We start from the raw sequence: 22,427 nt of genomic DNA on the forward strand, positions 1-22,427 counted from the left end.
TTGTCCATGTTGTTTGTTGAAAGGAGATTCATATGCTAAAGAATCCAAGCATGTAGGGAATAAAGGTGACATTTTTGTTATAAAAGTTTAATATCCTGACAATCATTGTCACTCTAATAGAGTAAAAGAATTAGATTATCTGGTTGAAGGTTTTCAATGATCTGGATTTAACTAAGAGTATTTTATTATAGCATAATTAATGCAGATTCTGCAATATGTTATTGAGGGAAATAAGCAACGACTCCTTTATCTTTGTTTTACAGAAAAACTGGGCTATTGCTGATGCCCATTCAACCTCAGTCAGTTTGAATGTTACCTCTGAAACTTTCTAAATGTTTTGATTACTGCCTAACAAAGTGCCCTTTCCGCATCATAAACTACAGATAAAATCATACTGTTCAATAAAACGTTTATGTATTTTACTTCCAGTATAAGATTCATTCAACAGTTATTGAACACCTAGTCTTCAAAAATTAGTATGCTACATCATGGTTATTGATGGTTAACAAGGTAAATAAGTTCACTGGCTTCAAAATACTAATAATTGGTAGAAAAAAAATAGATAATTCAGTGAAAACAAGGTATGCTGCTCAATGATAAGTTAAGTGCAATGACAGAGGATGATATAAACAAAACAAAACACCTGAACTAGTTAAAGCGGAGAAGGGTTTCCCAGATGCCCGCGGAGAGAGATGTGACCTTTAAGTGTGAACAGGTAAAAAGTGGTGGAGAGAACAGCACAGGCCGTGGTCCGGTGGTGAAAGACAGCATGAATGGAACTTTTCAGAAACTAGAATATGTGCATGACATATTCTAGAATTTATAAATAAGTACAACTAGAATACATATACTAATAAAGTTAAGGTATTATTTGTTAGTGAAGGGCTAATAAGAAAGGAATCTGGAAAGGTTATGCCAAATCAACACAGCCTTGACATATTGGCTAAGGAATTTGGAATTTTTCCAAAGGGGACATCACTGAAGGATTTAAATCAAGGCAGTGACATGAGCTGACATATATTTGAGAAGATTATTAGTGATTCAGTGAGGAAAATGAATTGGCTTGGAGTCAAGGAAAAACTAGGTTCTGAGAACAATTCAAATCCTAATGAAATAACTGCTGATGGGAGAAGGAGATTGAGACTAAGAATGATAAAGGGAGGTGTAATAGGACATGGGATTTGATTGATATGCAGACTGAGGGAAATGGAGAAGTCAAGGTGGATATAAGACATTTCACTTGGGCAAATAGTTCCATGACTTATAATATTTACCGTGGGCAATTAGTTCAATGTAAAGACATTTGAAGACAGAGCTGGGGAGTACCATATGATAAATTTCAGGTGGCAGTAGTGAGCTAAATTTTAAAAATGGTGAGATTGAAGTACTTACAAATCTACTCAGTTGGTACATCTGATAGAATGTTAAATAGTTCTGGAATTGACATATGGTCTTGTCCAGTGGTCGGCAAACCACAGCTCGAAAGCCACATGTGGCTCTTTGGACCCTTGAGTGTGGCTCTTCCACAAAATACCACGTGCAGGCGAGCACGTACAGTGCGATGAAAACTTTGTGGCCCATGCGCAGAAATCGGTTTTCGGAAAGGAGATAGATGAAACAAGTATACAAGATGAGTGTGGATGGGAGAGTTGGAAGGGGTCGACCTCAGTGAACGTACCTCAATCAGATTGAGGACGTTTTTAGCAAAGGCCAGCTTAGGAGTACCCTAATTAAGTTAATAACAATGTACCTACCTATATATTTTAAGTTTAAAAAATTTGGCTCTCAAAAGAAATTTCAATCATTGTACTGTTGATATTTGGCTCTGTTGACTAATGAGTTTGCCGACCACTGGTCTAGTCTGAAGAAAAGGTGAGTCTCAAAATATAGATGGTAATTGAGGTCAGATGAGTAGATGAGACAAGCCATCAATGGCTGTGGGATGAAAAGTAAAGAGACTTAGTAAATAATCTGCTTAAAGAATCACAAAACAGAAACCTTATTGGGTATTATCTCATTTCATTTAATACTTGTAGCAATAATGTAAATTTCAGTTTCTGTATTATTGAGAAAAATCAGTTAATTTCTAACAGTTATTACTTCTAATATCCATAGTTAATGTGTGATTGACTGAAACAATGCTTTCCTCAAATGTTTCTGCAAACACATAGTAATGATCTACTTTGGTTTTAATAGTTTGGTGACACCATTGAATAGGGACTTTATACACATAGTAACAATTTGACATCCAATTTCTATGTAGTTTGCTTTCTGGATGGAAAAATTGTATGTAATTAAACATATACGTAGTATGTATTCATTCAGATTTAGAAGATAATAACTAGTTTCCTAATATTCTAAGTTTTGTCTCAGACAGTAGAAATGATCTATGACTTTTGTGGCCATTTGAAATAAAATTTTTCAGTTGGAAGGAACATTGATTTATTTCTATTGAAATATGTATTACATAGATTTTAACTCTTCTTTCTCTTTTTAAAACAAGCATTGCTTTTCTCATGAAAATGATGCTGTCCCTTAATATTTTTCTTAATAAAATCAAATCATTCAGTAACATTATAGTTAAAAGATTATATTTTAATAAGTTAGAATATATAGTAATAATAACACACTGATCTAGGAATGATTAGTGCATTCTCTCTAAATTTGAACTTTTTTTTACTTATAATTGCTTTTCATTTTAATATCCAGCCACATGCTTGAATCAAGGATCTGTTCCTTGACTTTCAAACATTATGAATTTTTAGGAGTTCTGAGTTACTGTGTTATTCTTTAAAATTTCTTGCAGATTGACTTTCTTTCTCTCTAATATTTCTTTTGATGAGAATATTCGCCAGGGGAAAACATCTGCATAAATGCTTTTTTTCTCTCTTCTTGGAGTCAACATAAGAAATAAACATTATTTCTTCTCCTGGCCTGAAAGCCTTGTGTCTGTAGCTTTATAATCAATATTGTTTTTCTCTGAGGGAGCCTCTGAACCAACACATTTCCATTTTATATTAATTACGTCTTGCTTACCTGTTTCAATGATCTCCTATAGTCTGATCACTGCCCTATTTGTAATTATATATCCCAAACTTCTCCTCTTGCACTAAGGATTTGCTATGGCAAATGAACCCCAAAGCTGAGTTGAATCCTAAATCACCTAATACTATAGCTGTTTATTTCTCACTCATGCAAAGTCCAGGTGGCATCAGGGGTCCATTCAATAACTGATGCATCTATTCAGGAATCCCATCCGGGGCTGATTCCTGATTGGATGCATTACTTTACCCTTTTCTCATGTGGCTTCCATGTTTGCCTTAATTTCCTAATCAAGCCATCAGGTAGGGGAAGATCAGTCACCATTGGAATAGTTCCAAAAAAGTAACCTTTAAGAGTTTAACAGGCAATATCCTAGAGGCGTACACCTTAAAATAATAGCATATCTACTTTTCCAAAAGGCCCCATGATGTCGCAATGTATCTCTATTATTCACCAAGGTATCTCAATTATAGTACCAGCAAATGAATGATGTTAATGATATCTATATATGCATTAACTAATGGAATTTAGGTTATTGCTCCTACAGGTTTCAAAGTAGGACTAGATGTCATAACACTCTTAAATTGATAAGAAGGGACAAGGTCTTAACACTGCAACAAAACTGTGATGATTAAAAACTGAAGCCAGATATGGAAAGTACTGTCAGGCTGAGATGCTGCTAATGATAGCCAGATTATTTTAAGCAATCACTAATGCATGCTCTATAATAGCTTACTTTTACATGAATGCATGTGCACACAATACACATATAAAAGAACCTTAAAATAATATTAATGAAGTCTAATCTATTCATTCCTAAAATGGATTATCTTGCATTTAGAAAAAAAGAAAAGCCTTCAAGTAAATTCAAGATATGACCATTATACATGTCCTCTATGTGACTTGAATATTATTATATCATTTAGCAGCCTCCTCAGGGTCTGCAAAATTATTCCTTTAATTATTGTGTGAGGAAGGATATTCAATCAATTTTCTAACCGTTTTCCATACCCAAGTTGCTTCATACAGTATTTGCAGTCAAAACCTTTTCATGTTTGCAATATCTAATCTGCCCACATTGTTCTTTTGTGGATCATTTCTGCATTCAAAGTACCAAGGGGAAAATAATAGCCTAACCATTTTATGTAGAAATAAAATCTTGAATGTATTTTAGAGGAAAGGTGTAACAAGTCAGTGTGGAGTGGAAAAATTGAAGTCACAAAATTACATTTTACTTTCAAATTTGGATTTGTTTGTTGATGAAATGTTCGATAGTGTCAGACAAGTGCCATATTTTTAACTGTTGGCAATTTGGAGCACACTGGACTCTTCCTTCAATTACTGATATAATTTCCTCCCTTTGCTTACTTTCCAGATCGGTTCGCCATGTTAGCCAACAATAATCTGCAGATTCTCAACATCAATAAAAGCGATGAAGGTATATATAGATGTGAAGGAAGAGTGGAGGCTAGGGGTGAAATTGACTTTCGTGATATCATCGTTATTGTAAATGGTAAGCAGAGAATAATCTGTACATATTTTATTGCTTTGCTTTAACAAAATGTTTATTAAAAAGCCTACCATGTAAACTCAATGCTCAAGAATTCTCTAATAAACTTCTATGCGTGGAGGAAATATTCTCACCTCAATGATAGCATCTGGTATATGTATTATATCCTCAAGGACAGGATCCACGACTTATTTAACATCATCACCCCTCTCCTAAAATATCTCTGAGAAGATAGTGCCTTTGCTGACACTGTTGTTGTTGAAAGAATTCCAAATGAGACATCCTTAAGTATTGTACTTTATTTTATTTTGGTATTACATGAAATACTTGTTGCCGTTCCTTATAGTAATCCATTTGATAGTCTTTGCAGGCTTTCTCAAATTGAATAACTGAATCTATAAGCTTACCCTTTCAAGTATTAATGGACCTTAAAAACTAAATTTCTGGCATTATGATGGCATCCCCTTCATCCAAAATTGGTTTCTCCTGTTACATTCCCTGCCTGCATTACTGTGACATTCTCTGAGAACAACAGATATATTTATGTTATAATACATGTAATCTAATCTCTTATCAAGGCATGGCCGTTGTATTTCTTTCACATCTCAAATATACTCTTGTCTCTGTAACCATGCCTTTCAACAGCTCTGCCTTTTCCATTTTTTCCCCTTGAATTGATACAAATTGTTTTCTCTACTCTCGGTCTCACAGTTCCAACTTCTTCTCCATCAAACCTTTCAACCCTTAAAATTTGCATGAGGTTCTCATTGTCTTCAAGACAAAAATCAAAGCCACTTTTCTTGGCAAAGGAAGTTTTTTATGGTCCAGTCTCTTCTCCCTAAGCTTTGAGCCATGAGCAACCTATGGCTCAGCCATATGGCAATACTCGTAGTAACACTACATAAATGCACTTTTATGTTTTTCTTTTTCTTTATAATACCAAGTAAATAATAATTATAATCACAGGATTCTATAAGAATAATATAAACTATTATTTTTATAATAGACAAGATATGAATTAAAGAGTTAGCTACTTCCTAAGGATTAGGGAAGAGACAGGGGAAAATAAATGTACCTACTTCCATATCTTCTCCCTATTCCTCCCTGAGTTATCTCTCTGGTTTCTTGAAGAGACTGAGAACCCTAGAATTTTCACATAGATTTAAAAGAGTTACTTGGTTTGTCCTTTCCTGGAACCTGGCCACACCCCCTTAACCACAATATTATGCTCAAAGAGAAAGAAAATATTGACTCGTTGCTATTTTTTTTATCCTTCTCTATAATTAAATGGACTTTGTGAATAGTAATGGAATGGGATGGTACATGTGGTGTTGGAAATGGAATTCAGGCAAGGCTGGTAGAAACTACACTGCTCCTGGGGGGAACCAAAGCACCAGCCTTCAGAGGAGATCTAGCTTTACAGGCCGTTTTTAGGCATGCAGCCTGGAAAGACTATTTATTAAGAGTACCTCAGGGCGCCCTCTTAGCGCAGCAGGCAGCGCGTCAGTCTCATAATCTGAAGAGTACCTCAGACTGTAATGGTTTTGACCTTCAATATAACAGGAATAGTTCAGTGCATGAAGATAGGTTTAAATATAGAGTTGTGTATATGTATCTATATCTATAAGTACCTCTAATCTCTTTTTCTTTTTATTATACACTAGAGGCCCAATGCACGAAATTCGTGCAAGAGTAGGCCTTCCTTCCCCCGGCTTCTGGCACTGGCTTTTCTCTGGCACCCGGGACCCGGGCTTCCCTCACAGAGGCAGACCCTACCCATCTGCCACAGCCCACTGGTCAGTGACCTGGGCCTCCCTCTTTGGGGCAATCATGGAGCCCCCAATTGATTGCCCTGCCAACCGGTGGCCTGGGCCTCTCTCTGCTGGGCGATCATGGGGCGATGGCCAGGTCCCCGACCAATCATATCACACCCGCCTTGGCTGGCCTGGCACCAGTGGGTGATATAGCATGGTCCCGGATGGTCGTTCAGATAGCCGTTCCGCTGTTTGGCCATTTGGTCGATTTTCATATTACACTTTTATTATATAGAATAATAAATAGAACTGACTTACAGTAGCTTTATTAACAGTAGCTATTCAGTTTGTTTATTATTGCCTTAATTATTGCTGTTATTCATTAATTCTTATCTACTGTGCTTTGTTTTCAAAAGAATTGAAGGTGGCATATATAAGTGTATTTTGTCATGGACAAATCCTTGTGCTCAATATTCTCTTATAAAAATGGGGATTATAATTTTAGTTTATATATATAAAGTTTTTAAGTGCAAAGTTTAAGTAATATAAATATTTGCTACTAATATGGTACACATTTATGTAAAAATTAAATTATGAACATCTTTTTTACACTAAAACATTAACTTGAGTCTGATATTAAGAAGGAAATACATTTGGCAGACCTAGCATGTTAACCACTTGTATCCATTCTGTGATTATAATTTCTGTTTTAATACATTTGTAACATGTTCTAATCTGTTTCCATAGATTACCTGTGTTTGTGTATTTATGATTACATTTATTTTGAAGGAAGGGTTAGTCGGGTATGACTCCATCCAATTGACAAAGTTTGGATCATCAAGCCTTTCCTGGTCTCCATTCAATCTGGAGTTAGTTCTATAGGTTTATTTTTTATTATTCCAAGGTTCACATGAGATAAACACTGGAATGTGTTCTTTAAAGTCACTCAGATCAAACATGTAGGTTACGTTCTTTTTGTCTTCGACACCCTGACCCTCCCCAAAGCAAAACATTCTCCTTCCACATCCTGCTTTCCTCCAACAGAATCAACTAGAGGAGAACCTCATCTGACTTCTGCTTGAACATCGCTTTATCTCCGGTTCTAATTAGTCTCATTTTCCCTTTATAACCACAGGCTCTCATGCCTTAGAATTCTTGAAACCTCTTTTTTTCAAAATAACACTTTTAATAAAATCAACCATCGATTTATTACTCTTCTGGATGAAGCAGTTGGACCCTGCCAAGGGACGGCATTGACTCGGGCCCCCAGACATGTGTGCTTTCTCTCACATGCTGCCTTTACTTCAGCAGAAAATGATTCCGCTCCAGTTTTATTGACTCTCCTGCTAACTGGCTCCTATTAAATCTGGAGGTCTCCTTAATCAGATTCCTGTATTTTTCTTTCTTATACAAACTCTTGAATGTGTTTCACTGAAAAGTTTGAGGCTGCAAAAATAACAATATTGCAAAAGCAAGACCTTTAACCATATTACCTTATTTTTCTTATTACATAATTTGACTCATTCTATGTCCTTCTTCCCAACTTACATTGCAAGTCTTCTCTCTTATTGCATCTGATGTGTTTTTTGTTGTTGTTGTTGTTGCTAAAAATGGGACAATATTATTCTGTATTACATGATTAATGTGAAAATCTCAGGATTGGCAATATAAACAACAGTATGGCACATTATATTCTACGTCTAATTACACATCATTGTTACAATTTAAAACAGTTTCATTTAGGTTTACAGAGCACATACATGACTGTTTAACTAATAATAGCTGCTGATATTTACTGAACCTTCATTTTGTAACAGAAGGTTTGACTTTGAGTGGTGGGCACATAATGCAGTATACATGTGATGCATCATAATATTGTACACTTGAAACCTATATAATCGTATTAACACATGTCACCCCAATACAATTAATTAAAATAATAATTAAAAAATAAAACAATAAAAAAGTGAGCCACTAGAATTGCAACTGAATTTTATCCTAAGTGATTTGGACTACGTGCTAGAACTTTTTGGTGACTCCCCTTCTCCCTCAGGTGGACTGAAGTCCGACCAAATGCTTCATCCGGTTCACTGTTTCTTCATATCTACTATTTCTTTGCCAAATCCTGGCCCTGGAAGACACTCTGCTCTTTCTCCTACTGTTTGCTCTTTGCATACTTTCCTTCACATTTTCTTTATTCTAATATGTACTCCATTTTTTTCAATAATTACCTGAAAGATATCCTTGCTAACTTCTGTAGCACCAGCAAACTGAATGTTAAGTTTTTTAATTACACTCTATGGCTTGCTGTATTTCTCAATGCCTGTGTATAGTTTTTCACAAATATGTATCCTCCTACGTCACTGCTTATTGCCATATGAAGTATGCTGCTACCAGTGGGAGGAGCATGCCTCTCACCCAATTGATGATGTGACTTGCTCTGGCCAATGGCATGTAAGCAAGCACAATATACACCGTGGCTGCAATCAAGCTGTGAGAAGTATCTCTTGCTTTTGAACTTGAGGAAATATATATATATATATATATATATATATATATATCCTTATATATCCATATATATATATATATATATCTCCTTATATATCCATATATATATATATATATATATATATTGCTGAGGATGGAATATATGAGTAAAAAATGTGTGAAGATATGGATAAATTCACAGGTACATCTGGTTGAAAATTTGAGAGAAATCTTGCCACATGATTTTAATGTTTTATTTCTAATTACCTAGCATCCCTAATCTGGCAAATATTGATGTACTTTTACAAGTTATCAAATATTTTTTCTATATTTTCATATGGTTATACGTGCTCTTTTTTTTGGATTTTAAGGTATATGTTCAAAATGTCTAAACTTCTCTTTTTATTTTATTAACCTCTCAGTGGCTGCATTTTATGTTATAACATACTTTAGAATATATATATATACACACTAGTATACTAGAGGCCCAGTGCACAAAAATTTGTGCACTCAGGGGGGTCCCTCAGCCCTGCCTGTGCCCTCTCCCAGTCTGGGACCCCTCAGGGGATATCTACCTGATGGCTTAGGCCTGCTCCCTTGGGGATTGGGCCTAAGCTGGCAATCAGACATCCCTCTGGCAGCCTGGGAGCCCTCGGGGGATGTCCACTTGCCAGCGGACATCCTTAGCGATGCAGTCAGACATCCTTAGCACTGCTGAGAAGGTGGGAGAGGCTCCCACCACCACCGCTGTATTGGCAGCCAGCAGCCTGGTTTGTTGCTGAGCAGAGCTCCCCCTGTGGGAGTGCACTGACCACCAGGGGGCAGCTCCTGCATTGAGCATCTGCCTCCTGGTGGTCAGTGTGTGTCATAGTGACCAGTCATTCCTAGTCGTTCTGCTGTTAAGGTCAATTTGCATATTAACTTTTATTATATAGGATAGAGACCTGGTACATGGGTGGGGTCTGGCTGGTTTGTCCTGAAGGGTGTCCTGGATGAGGGTGGGGTTCCCGCTGGGGTGCCTGGCCAGCCTGGGTTAGGGTCTGAGGGCCATTTTCAGACTGGCCATACCTCCTTCAGGGTGGAGGTCCCTGTTGGAGTGCCTGGCCAGCCCGGTTGAGGGGCTGAGGGTCATTTTCAGGCTGGCCACACCCCCTTCAGGGAGGGGGGTCCTGCAGGGGTGCCTGGCCTGCCTGGGTGAGTGGCTGATGGCTGTTTTCAGACTGGCCAAGCCCCCCAGTGGGGACCCTCACCCCATGAGGGTGTTGCCAGCCTGGATAAGTGGCTGATGGCTGTTTGCAGGCTGGCCACACCCCCTTAAATGTGGGGGGTGCTACTGGGGTGCCTTCCCAGTCTGGGTGAGGGGCAATGGCTGTTTGCAGGCTGACCAAGCCCCCCAGCCGGTACCCTCACCCCATGAGGGTGTGGCCAGCCTGGGTAAAGGGCTGATGACTGTTGACAGGCTGGCCACAGCCCCCAGATCCCCAAGCTCCCATTGGAGGCTGGCTGGAAGCAGGCATCTGGGATTTATTTATGGTCTATAATTGAAACTTTGTTGCTTGAGCAGAGGCCACAGCAGGCTAGGGCAGGCAGGAAGCTTGGCTTCCTCTGTCGCTGGGGCAACCAAGCCTCCTGCTTGCTCCAGCTCTGCGGCTGCCAGCCACCATCTTGGTTGGATTAATTTGCAGATAGTTGCTCTGATTGGCTGGTGGGCGTGGCTTGGGCGTATCAGGGGTGTGGTCAATTTGCGTGTTTCTCTTTTATTAGAATACTAGAGGCCTGGTGCACAAAAATTTGTGCACTCAGGGGAGGGGGGGGTCCCCCAGCCTGGCCTGTGCCCTCTCGCAGTCTGGGACCCCTCAGGAGATAACGACCTGCTGACTTAGGCCTGCTTCCGGGTGGCAGAGGGCAGGCCCAAACCCTAGGTGCAGCCCCTGGTCAGGCTCAGAGCAGGGCCGATTGGGGAGTTGGGGCGCCGCCCCATCATGCACAGGGCAGGGCGGATCGGGAGGTTGCGATGCCACCCTCAGTCATGCTCAGGGTAGGGCCGATTGGGGGGTTGGGGCACCGCCCCCTGTCACACTCAAGGCAGGGTCGATGGGGAGGTTGTGGCGCCACCCCCTGTCACGCACAGAGCAGGGCCGATCAGGGGGTTGAGGAGCTCCCCTCTGTCACTCACAGAGTAGGGCCGATAGGGGAGTTGGGGCACCGCCCCCTGTCACACACAGAGCAGGGCGGATCAGGGGGTTGGGGCACTGCACCCTGTCACACTCAGGGCAGGGCCAATGGGGAGGTTATGGCTCTACCCTGTCACACACAGAGCAAGGCCCGTGGAGGGGGGTTGGGGCGCCACCCTCTATCACCCACAGAGCAGGGCCGATCAGGGAGTTGGGGCACTGCACCCTGTCAAACACAGAGCCTCAGGGGAATCAGGGGATTGGGGAGCTCCCCCCTATCAGGCACAGAGCAGGGCAGATAGGGAGGTTGTGGCCCACCCCTGTAACACAGAGCCGCAGGGCGATCAGGGGATTAGGGAGCTCCCCCCTATCAGGCACAGAGCAGGGCAGATCAGGGAGTTGGGGCGCCTTCCCCTGTCAAGAACAGAGTAGGGCAGATAGGGAGGTTGTGGCCCCGCCCCCTGTCACACACAGAGCTGCAGGGCGATCAGGAGGTTTGGGCGCTGCCCCCTGTCATGCTGATCCCGGTGCCGGGAGCCTAACTGCTCCGCTGATCCCGGTGCCGGGAGGCATATTACCCTTTTACTATATAGGATAGAGGCCTGGTGCACGGGTGGGGCCAGCTGGTTTGCCCTGAAGGGTGTCCTGGATCAGGGTGGGGGTCCCCACTGGGGTGCCTGGCCAGTCTGGGTAAGGGGCTGAGGGCTGTTTTCCGGAAGCGAGTGACTGAAGCTTCCAACCGCTCCTTGTTTTCTTTTTTTTTTTTTATTCTGGGCCAGCTTTAGCTCTGAGGCCTCGCTGCTGAAAACATCGATACAAAGTTTCGGTCTGCCTGGCTTTCAGTCCAGGTGGTTTCTGGAGTTTTGTTTATGTTCTTATTTGCAACATAGTACATAGTTGCTTAGAGTTGTAGCTCAGAGGCCGGCAAGTGAGGCGGGGAACGTTGGAGTCCGCAGCAAGCAAGCCTCAGGCTGGCTTCAGTGCCTGGCTGCCGGCCGCCATCTTGGCTGACAGTTAATTTGCATATACTCACTGATTAGCCAATGAAAAGGGTAGCGGTCGTACGCTAATTACCATGTTTCTCTTTTATTAGTGTAGATAGATATATATATGATAGCTTGCCATCTTTTTAATAAATTCCAGGGCATTTTCACTAGGTCATTATATTACACATACACAAACACACAGGCACACTTACACACAAATCATGGGTACGTTCTTTAAAAGAGGATCAAGTCACTTCTCCTTTTTAACCTATACCCAGCTCCCCCCACCAGGTTCCTAGCTATTAGTTCAATAAAATCTCTTCAAAGCTATTCAGAAAATGTTCATATCAATTCAAGATCTGGAAATAACTTTTAAATTTAAAATAGAGCCAATAGAAATATTTTTATAAAATATGTTTGTAAGGTATAAGGATTCATTATCTTCTGAATCATTTGTAAATTTGTAAAGAATGATCCACTAACTGCCAATTCAAACTTGGGATAATGACCCAGCATCAATTGAGAGTAGATGAAAACAACTAGTCATATAATTTTAAAGCAATGTGTCTTTAATCTTCCTTTGAACATTACAATCAACAGTGATGACAATGGCCAGAGATATCTGTGCAAATAGGTACCTGATTGGATAGTGCACTTTGCTACTGCAATGACATTCAGACAGTGATTTTGTATTCCCACCTATTTTTAGCTATTTATTAAAGTTAAGGAAACTAGGAGAAATAATTTTGTTTTTATAAAAAATATAAAGTCAGAATTTTTCTATGAAGCTTATGAACAAATTTAAAGTGAACTAGCCTCTTGTATATCAATAATATAATTGACAACTAGGCAGAGAGGTATTTTAAGTCAGTTTAATGACTGCAAATTATGAGGGAATTTGTAACTTATAAAAATAATATACATTTTTAAAATTTTTCTAAGTGTTTTTCTCCCTAATGATACCATTAAATTTCAAAGATTAGCATTCTGGGAATACAGAGGACTAAAATAGGTTGTTGTTTTTCCCTTAACTCCTATTCAACCAATAATTTAGAAATTTTCAGATAATAGATAATTTGATAGATCACTTACAAAGATCTAGGCACATCTTTCTTGCCTTTCTCCTCTAGGTTAATAATTGGTGTGAATAGTTAATATAGTCTCTTACCTTTATTTGATCTGTATTTCTCCTTTGCCTAGAATTTCCTCAGTACACGTAAAGTGGCATAATGTCCTACTTGAAAGGCTGTAGAAAAGCATGTATTCACTTCGCAACATACTCCTTTTAATTTCTGAATAAAAAGAAGGCAGCATTTTACCATGATTTGCATCAGGTCCTCCAACTGAACTCATCTATCAGGAAACTAGATGGCAATTTGCTGATAGTCATGTGGAGATTAGTCTTTCTTTGTTTTTTTGTGTGTTTTTCCCCCTCTAAAAATTGGTTGATATGTACAGAAGGCAATCCTATCATTTATAACAAAAATTCAACAAGTCTATAAAGGGTCTCAAGGTACCTCAATAATGTACTTTATTTGTTTTTTTCATTTCATAGAAGCAATCAGTAAAGTAAAAGGTACCTACAAGGTACCATCTGACATGTGTGGACATGAATGGCACTCAGCATAATTCGTGTGTAATTTAATTTGTAGCAACATTCATAAGTTTTGCATTAAGGAATAATTTAGGAAGCAATGTCAGTATTTCATTCTCACTGCAAGTTACTTATGACCAGTTATCTCTTGCCTTCCATTTTTTAAAAATATATCTTTATTGATTTCAGAAAGGAAAGGAGAGGGAGAGAGAGATAGAAACATCAATGATGTGAGAGAATCATTGATTGGCTGCAGGCTCCCTACTGGGGATCAAGCATGAAACCCGGAATGTGCCCTGACTGGGAATTGAACTGTGACCTCCTGATTCATTGTTTGATGCTCAACCACTGAGCATATGGTTAGGCATTGCCTTCCTTTTTTGTTTACCTAATATTTAGTGGCTTTTAATAAAAGTGTAGGTATCCAGAACATGTGTCTTTTGTAAATCTATCTTTATTGTTTAAAGTATTACAGATGTCCCTCTTTTTCCCCCATTGACCCCTTCCATCCCAATTTTGTCTCCTCCCGGGCCTATGACACTATTGTCTGTGTCCATGGGCTATGCATATATGCATATGAACTCTTTGGTTAATCTCTTCTCATGTCCCCCTTCCCCCTTCCCTCTAAGATTCATCAGTCTGTTCCATTTGTATTTTTCATAGGGAAACTAGTTAAGAGGCAGATAGAATTTAATTTTAGTTAGGTATAAATTAAGTAAGTTCCCTTTGTAAGTAAGATTAGTTCCCCGAAATAGATTATATTTTCAAGTACAGTATGATTTTCCCCTTTATGCAGGTACACTTAGTTTTACTGGGAGGAAAGAGTGTGCAACCCTTCTTAAAATATTAATTGTAATAGGATGAAAAAGTTTGCAATTCTGTCTAAAACATGGTTTTCTCTCTCTTTTTTGGCCAGATTGATTTCGGTTCACACTGAAAAATTTTGTTCAACTCTTATTTCTAGCAAGTTTTTAAAAAATTTTGTCTGCCTTATTACATGATTTTCTCCATGAGATCTCACAGCACTGGGTACATCTCTGTAAAATTTTCAAAAGTTAGGTATTTGAAAGGAGTCACCAGATCACACAGAATATGCACATGGAAAGACTTTATTCTAAAGGAAAGTATGTGGTGTGGTAAGAGGAAAAGAATGCAGGTGAGCATCAGGCCTTCGAGAGACAATTGTGTGGGCAAGATTCCCCAGGGCCCTATTCACACACAAGGGTAGTGCTGTGTCTTCAGTGTAAACCACCAAGATCTGAGTGAGAAATCTCAAGGAACCCTTGTGGGGCTGAAGGGCTGGGGAAGGGGCCTGTAAGTGATCAGAGTCGGCTTCACAAGTTGGTGAGTCCAGATGCAAACGATCAGTGCAGAAAATGACTTCGGGGATAGCTAGGGCAGTTTCCGGTCCATCATAAATTCCAAAGTCTTTGTCTTTGCTAAAAGTCAATTAACAGACATCCAAGTATCCCCCGAGATATTTTAGAACTTTTCCAGCTGAGCTGTCATCAGACTCCATCTCTGTAATCTCTCTATCAGTGTAACTTCCACACTGACTTGAAATTAGCCATTTATGTATGAAATTATCTCATTAACTACACCATTGGTGCTTAAAGGACAGAAGTAATATTTTATCGCTTCAAGGAATATTTTGGAGTTTTGTATTCAGAAAGCAGTGAATAACTTTTGGAATGATTTCTCCAGTTTCTAATTATTTTGTACAGAAGTGTCATTACTGCAATCACAAAGGCTATTTTATTTGATAATTATTATTAATTTTTTTCTTTTTAGGTTAAATAACCCAAATTATTTTACTATTCTCTTGAGGACATTTCTCCCCTTATATTACCAATCTACTAATCCAATTCTCGTTAGTTTGCATGCATTTTAACATTAGCAAATTAAATTATTAGGTGCGGTACCTTTTGTTAGCTTTCATAGGTTTCTCTACCTAGATATTTATGTCACCTATGAATAAAGACAGTTTCACTTTGTGTATTCAGATTTCCATCTGGCATCAGTTCCTAAATGCCCAAATGACTTCCTTTAGCATTTCTTCCAGTGCACGTTTGCTAACAATGATTAACTTCACGCACTTCATGTCTGAGAAAGGTTTTCACCTTAATATTTGAAATGAAATTTTGCTCAGTATAGAATTCTGAGTTGACAGTTTTTTTCCCCTCTTTCAGTGCCTTAAAAAATCCTGAGCCTTTATCTTAGGCCAAGTTATTTTAGATCAAAAGTTTGTTCTTATCCTGATTGTGTGCCTCTGCACGTAAAGGGTGCCACCCACCTGGTCCTGCCAGATTTTTGAAGATTTTCTCTTTATCACTTATTTTAAGCAATTTGAATACAATATGCCTCATTGTGATTTCCATCATTATTCTTGTATTTATGTTTTGTTGACAAATGTATATTATACTTCTTATAACATTAGAAAATGTTTTAGACATTAGCTCTTCAAATATTGTTTATGACTTATAGATTTTTAGGACTCCAATTTCAGTTATTTGGCTACTTGAACTTATTCCACTGCTCTCTGTCCTGTTTATTTCCCTTTGCCTATTTTTTCTTCATGTATTAAGTTTTGGATAGTCTCTGTTGATATAAGTTCGAGTTAATAATCTTTACTTCTGCAATGTTTGACCTACTATGAATTCTATCTCATGTACTTTTGATTTCAGACTGTGTAGTTTTAATATGTAGAAATTTGATTTTTAAAAATATCTTCTAAGTCTCTAACATGATCAGTTTTTCTTCTAGATTCTTGAACATATGGAATGCAGTTTTTATAACTGCTTTACTGTACTTATCCACTAATTATACCATCTTGGTCTTTTCTGGGTCAGTTTTGGTTGATTATATATTTACGTCTTCATGTCTCATATTTCTTCCTTCTTTGCATGTTTAATAATTTTTATTTGGATTCCAGATGTTGTGGATTTTACCTCTGTAATGTGCTGAATATTTTTGTTTTTCTTTAAATATTTTGGGCCTTTATCCAGGAATTCAGATAAGTTCCTTGGTAACAGTTTAATCTGTTCAGTTTATTCCTTTAAGCTTTGTTAGGTGGGGAGAATACTCCAGAGCTTATTTGGCCCCACTTCTGAGGTAAAGTATTTCTGATTGCTCTGTTTCACATGCATTATGAGGTATTTTATATTTTTTATTCTGGCCGTGGGAATAGGAACTGTTCTTTGCTCCACTTGAGCTTTGGAAATTATTCCTTCTAATTGGCCTCAGTAGTTTCCTCTCATGGTTGCACTCCTCAGTACTCATCTGAGGAACCCAAGGGAACTCACTGCAAATCTCAGGAAGTCCTCCTTGTGCACCTCTCCGGTCTGGCACTCTGTCCTGTGACACACAGCCAGACACCTGACTTCCCAGACCACCTGCCCTGGCTCCTCAGACTTCTAGATCCCAACTGGGCTCCTCCTCTCTGTACCACAGCTTAGAAACTCTGTGTAGACCAGTGGTTCTCAACCTTGGCTGCACATTAGAATCACCTGGGAATCTTTTTAAAATCCTGATTTCTGGGCCTCATCCTCCGAAAATTCTGTTTCTTTGTTACTAATGTTGTGGCCTCACCCCATAACAAAGAAACAGAATTTCTGGAGGATGAGGTCCAGAAATCAGGGTTTTAAAAATATTCCCAGGTGATTCTAATGTGCAGCCAAGGTTGAGAACCACTGCTCTGGACAGTGGCCTGGGACAGTAATAGGACTTACCTCATTTCCTCTCATATTTCAGAGATCACTGTTGAATCATTTTGTTAACTGATTGAAAATATCTTGAAAACAGTTACTTTATGCAATGTGTAAACATTTTGAGTTGTTTCTACATCTTGGCTAGAAGCTGACATTCTTACATATTTCAATATAGCGAACAAACTTATAAACATTATTTTAAGCATTTGAATACTGTGCCCTAGCAATATGTTTTTTTTCAATATGATATTGCATCCTTATACCTAAATTCTGACATCAAAATATTTTAGTCTCCTATACTGTACTGACTTCAAAATAATTTCAGTTTTACATAAACTGAAATTTTATATATACACATATATGTAAATTTTATACATATGCTTATATATGCATATATGTTAATTTTTATATAGCAAAGAGAAGTTGTTATTGCACCCAAGTAACAAAAAACACAGAGGACCACACAGTAGACATGGCAGTAGAAGACAACTCAGGGCTCATAGCTGGAAAGAGCAGGGATTAGAAGGCTAAAGGCTTTTAAATGCTATCACTTGTGCCACACGATTATCCTGGAAAGGCAGAGAGATAGGTCAGAAAGCAGGACAAATGGGGTTTTTGTGAAGGCTGCTCTCTAACACAGTTTGAAATATCCATACATCAGAGAGCTTTCTCCTCCCACCTTGCCATTGGCAGCTGGCAAAACCTTTAGAAAATTGTGGAGAGTGGCTACAGTGTTTGGACAGGTTCAAGCCTCGGACTAATGAGAGGGCACAGTCCTCTCATTGCCATGTGCAAGTCCCAGCTTGGAGGGCAGAGCCCTCCCAGCACAATTATAGCCAACAGCTATAGTTGTGGGCTTGAACCTATGGTCTGAACACGTGGCCCCACGTGTCTGAGTAATGTGGGCTTGATAGAGTTCAGGTGCATGTAGTTGAGTAGGATTGAAACCCAGGAGAATGTTGTAAACATCTTGACCATGCCCTTACTTTGCCTCGTGGAATCTGTCTATAAAATAAAGACATGGCTTATAGTCCGTGGCGCTGTCTCTCCATCCGGGAGCAGCGTCCCAAGACCCAGCTTTCATTCTCTTGTCTGTCTTTTCTAATCCTTCACTGCACCCTCTCAGGGTCACTGAACCTGGCTGAGCTGGCATGGCACATAAGGCGCCCTGGGGCTGAGTATGCCATGGCCGTGCCGGCTCGCCACAGAAAATGACACTTATTCTGTCCACACATTTTGTTTTGCAATTAATACATTTATTTTTATTAACTTAATCATACACCAGTTTTGATTCTTGATTGACAGCAGTGTATTACAAAGCTAATCTGAAAGAACTAAGGCAACCAACTGAAACACAGCCAACATTCTACGTATCTCAGAAACAGGAAGAATATAGAAGCAGTGGGATCTGCAGTTCATGATAGATGAAAAGAAGCAACAAGAAGTCAAAGGATTTTCAGAATACATTGGGCAGATCAGAGCAATTAGTTAAAGAAAGGGAAGGACTTTGATGAACTGGAGTAGAAACAAGTGGTCCCTCAGATAGGGAAATTGTTGAAATTTTCCTGCTTTAGAACAATCAGAAACTGATTTCTCCAGGACTGTGGACTAGTACAGTTAATCAGCTAATTGAATCTGGTATATAATTGTTACAAAACAATTAGAATTAAAAAATATATTACAGGATATAATTTTTAAAAGAATATATAACTTTGTTTTAAAATTACATAAAGTAAAATTCACTATACAGTTCTATGAGTTTTAATGTAGGTATAGATTTCTTTCACCACTAGCACAATCAGGGTACAGAATTGTTCCATCACCTCCAGCTTTTTATGCTTTCCCTTTTAGTCACACCGTCCTGTAACTTCCAAACTCAAGCAATGCGGCAAATTATAACATGAAGGTGGTCCAAGTCTCCATGGAAGTGAGCGTTCTGGAGCCACTTTTCTTCCCTGCACAGCCTCACGTTTCTTGAGGCTAGAGAATGAAAACAGACATTTTCTAGAAAGCATTGGCTAATCCACGTACACATAATATAAATCCTTGTAAATGTCTTAAAACGGGATGTTTAAGCCTGGCTGGTGCTGTTCAGTGGCTGAGCATCAACCTATGAACCAGGAGGTCACAGTTCAATTCCCAGTCAGGGCGCATGCCCAGGTTTTAGGCTTGATTTCCAGTGTCGGGTGTTCAGGAGGCAGCGGATCAGTGATTTCTCTCTCATCGTTGATGTTTTTATCTTCCCCTCTCTCTTCCTCTGAAATGAAAAATATATATATTTACATATATTATCTATATTATAAAAAACCTGTGGCGCTAATGCCATAAGGACCAAAGACCAGCGTGGGTGGGTGGGGCTGCATGATTTCACGCACTGGGCTTCTAGTATGTATATAATCTATAATAATAAAAGGGTAATTTGCTAATTAGACTGGACGTCTTCCAGACGTCATTCTGGACGTCCTTCCTAACGAAGCTGGGGCTGGAGGGAAGCCAGCCGGGGTCCTGGGTGCCTGTGGGCAGCCCAAGGGAAGCCAGCCTGGGTCCTGGGTGCCAGAAGGAAGACGGTGCTGGCAGCCAGGGGAAGGAAGGCCTACTCTTACATGAATTTTTGTGCATCGGGTCTCTACTAGATGATAGATAGATATATAGATAGGTAGATAGATAGATAGATAGATAGATAGATAGATAGATAAAAGTTTCAGATGTAGTAAAAAATACACAAAAGTATTTTTAAAAAGTTAAAATAGAGGAAATGTGGGATTTATGAGAGAAAAATAAATTTGAATGAAATATAATGGTAATTCCATTTAAAGTTATTTAATCCAACTCAATAGCATACTTATAACTAGGTAAATATACAAAAAATACTCTATAGTCTAAAACAGTGGCTAAAAAACTTCCAGGACTTTTTGACATTTGAACTAGTGAACATCTCTGCAAATTTAAATGCTATTACACTTCAGAATAGTTCTAGAATTATTCTTCAAAGTTCTATGTAAATATATAATATTGATATTGTTCTGCTAATCTATACTATAAGAATATATATATATATATATCACTAACAAAGTCAATGCATCATAAAACATAAATGTCAATATTTGTCAGTTCTTACAGATCATCCAGCATATGCAGTACACTTCATAGAAAAGAAAATTATGATAAAAAATAAATAACTTTTTTAGGTTAGTAGCAGGACAACCACCGGGGCATGTGACTCTCCATTTGGAAGTGTTTCTATGTTCAAAAATACTTTCCTGTACAGAGAATTTCTATTGAAGTGCTTATTTTCATTATAGCTATCTAAAGGGTTAAAAATCTTCATTGCTATAATAAAAAACAGGCATAGTGTTCTTATAACTACATTTATAATAATCAAATGAAAAGCAATGCATTTTTATTAAAATGTTATTTTTTCATAATTACAAGAGAAGGCAAATGGGATACAGAATGTTAAATTTCAATGTACTTAAAATGCAGAGTTAATATGTGAAAAAAGTCCATCCTATTATAACACTAGTAATTATTGTGTTACTTTGGAGACAGCATGTCAGATTATGCCCCTTGTACCTGAATTTTTAAGGGGAGAAACTTGATTTATTGTGATTAATTACTAAGATACATATCAGCTTCTCTTCCCACTATCAATGGCAATAATGCAGCATTAATGCTGACCTGAATGCCATGTTGGGATATTTAATTAAAATCACACTGGTAAATGCCAGTCTGGTCATACTGTTTGTTATATGTTAAAAACAAATCTATTAATATAACTAATTTGGGGAATATCATCTTGTCATATTAAATAGAAAATCATAAAAGTGTGCATTAAATCAAAATTTATGCTGTCCTTTGAAATTTAGCTTCTCTTATGGATGTTATTGATTTGTTTATTGTAAACAGTGCATTTCAGTAACAGTTTCAACAAGTATGAAATGTGCAGCACACACAGTTTTTGTAATGTAATTAGTTAGAAATTGGGGAAGCTTAATTTTAAATTGAATTGTTCATGAAAATCTATTTCATACTCTCTATGGCTTGAGCAGTTTCTCTTTATAAAATGGTCTATAGTTGTTTAAAGAAATTAAATGCAGTTAATCAGAAAGAACATTATGGCTTGACACCTAATTTGAAAGCCCTGTCTTGAAGCAGTGAATGATTGCTTATAGAATTACATATACTGATGAGAACCCAAATAGGAAATTCATTCATGCTCCAAGTAGATCTCAGCACTGCTGTAAGTCAGGGTAGTAGAGCCTGTCTTTTTGTGAACAGTATTTTATAAAAGTATATATATACCAAAATGTCTATTTTATTGTTTAGTCTAGTTTGATAGATTCAAAATAGTATAATGGCATAGAGTGAATTATCTAATTATTCTACATCAGAAAGTAGATCTGTGATTTTAAAGTCATTTGAGATCAAGTCAGCCTGTTGATGTAAGTACAGATGTTGACTATCAAGTTTTAAATCTTAGGCCCGGCCCGTGTGGGTCAGCAATTGAGTGTCAACCCAGGAACCAAGAGGTCACTGGTTCGATTCCTGGTCAGGGCATATGCCTGGGTGGCGGGCTTCATCCCCAGTGGGAGCCATGTGGGAGACAGCCAATTGATGATGTTCCCCTTTCATTGATATTTCTATATCTCTGTCACTTTCCCGTCCTCTCTCTCTAAAAATTGATAAAAACATTTAAAAATATTTTATAGCTTAGTATAAACAACAACAGCAAAAGTGGTGGTAAAAATGTCCCAATGGTATTGCTGAAATGTTCTTTTTTTTAAAAAAAAAAATTGTTTTATTGCTTAAAATATTACAAAGAGTAGTACATATGTCTCCTCCCTGCCCCCCCTTGACCTTCCCTGGCCACCCCTAACCCCCAGTGTCTTGTGTCTATTGGTTATGCTTATATGCATGCATACAAGTCCTTTGGTTGATCTCTTACCCCTCTCCCCCAACCCTCCCGGGTCTTCCCGCTGTAGTTTGACAGTCTGTTCAATGCTGAAATGTACTTCGTCTCTCTTTATCTATGTTCATCTGTTTTTCAGTGCCACCAGCAATCACAATGCCTCAGAAATCCTTCAATGCCACAGCAGAGAGAGGAGAAGAGATGACATTATCCTGCAGGGCCTCTGGCTCTCCTGAGCCCACCATCTCTTGGTACAGGTAGGCT

The 22,427-nt window shown here is 38.6% G+C and overlaps 1 protein-coding gene across 2 annotated transcripts in view; it reads left to right on the top strand.

The window, feature by feature from the left end:
* Positions 1-22,427, top strand: part of NCAM2 (neural cell adhesion molecule 2) — a 413,570-nt gene that overhangs the window by 248,456 nt on the left and 142,687 nt on the right. For both annotated transcript variants that reach the window (XM_070406989.1, XM_070406990.1), the window contains exons 5-6: positions 4,418-4,555; positions 22,303-22,420. In XM_070406989.1, coding sequence (XP_070263090.1) covers positions 4,418-4,555; positions 22,303-22,420 — 256 coding nt within the window. The remainder of the gene's footprint in view (positions 1-4,417; positions 4,556-22,302; positions 22,421-22,427) is intronic.

This window comes from Myotis yumanensis, unplaced genomic scaffold, assembly GCF_028538775.1.
Source record: "Myotis yumanensis isolate MYYU_CA2020_CCGP unplaced genomic scaffold, mMyoYum1.0.hap1 SCAF_2, whole genome shotgun sequence".
In the NCBI taxonomy this organism is placed as follows: Eukaryota; Metazoa; Chordata; class Mammalia; order Chiroptera; family Vespertilionidae; genus Myotis; species Myotis yumanensis.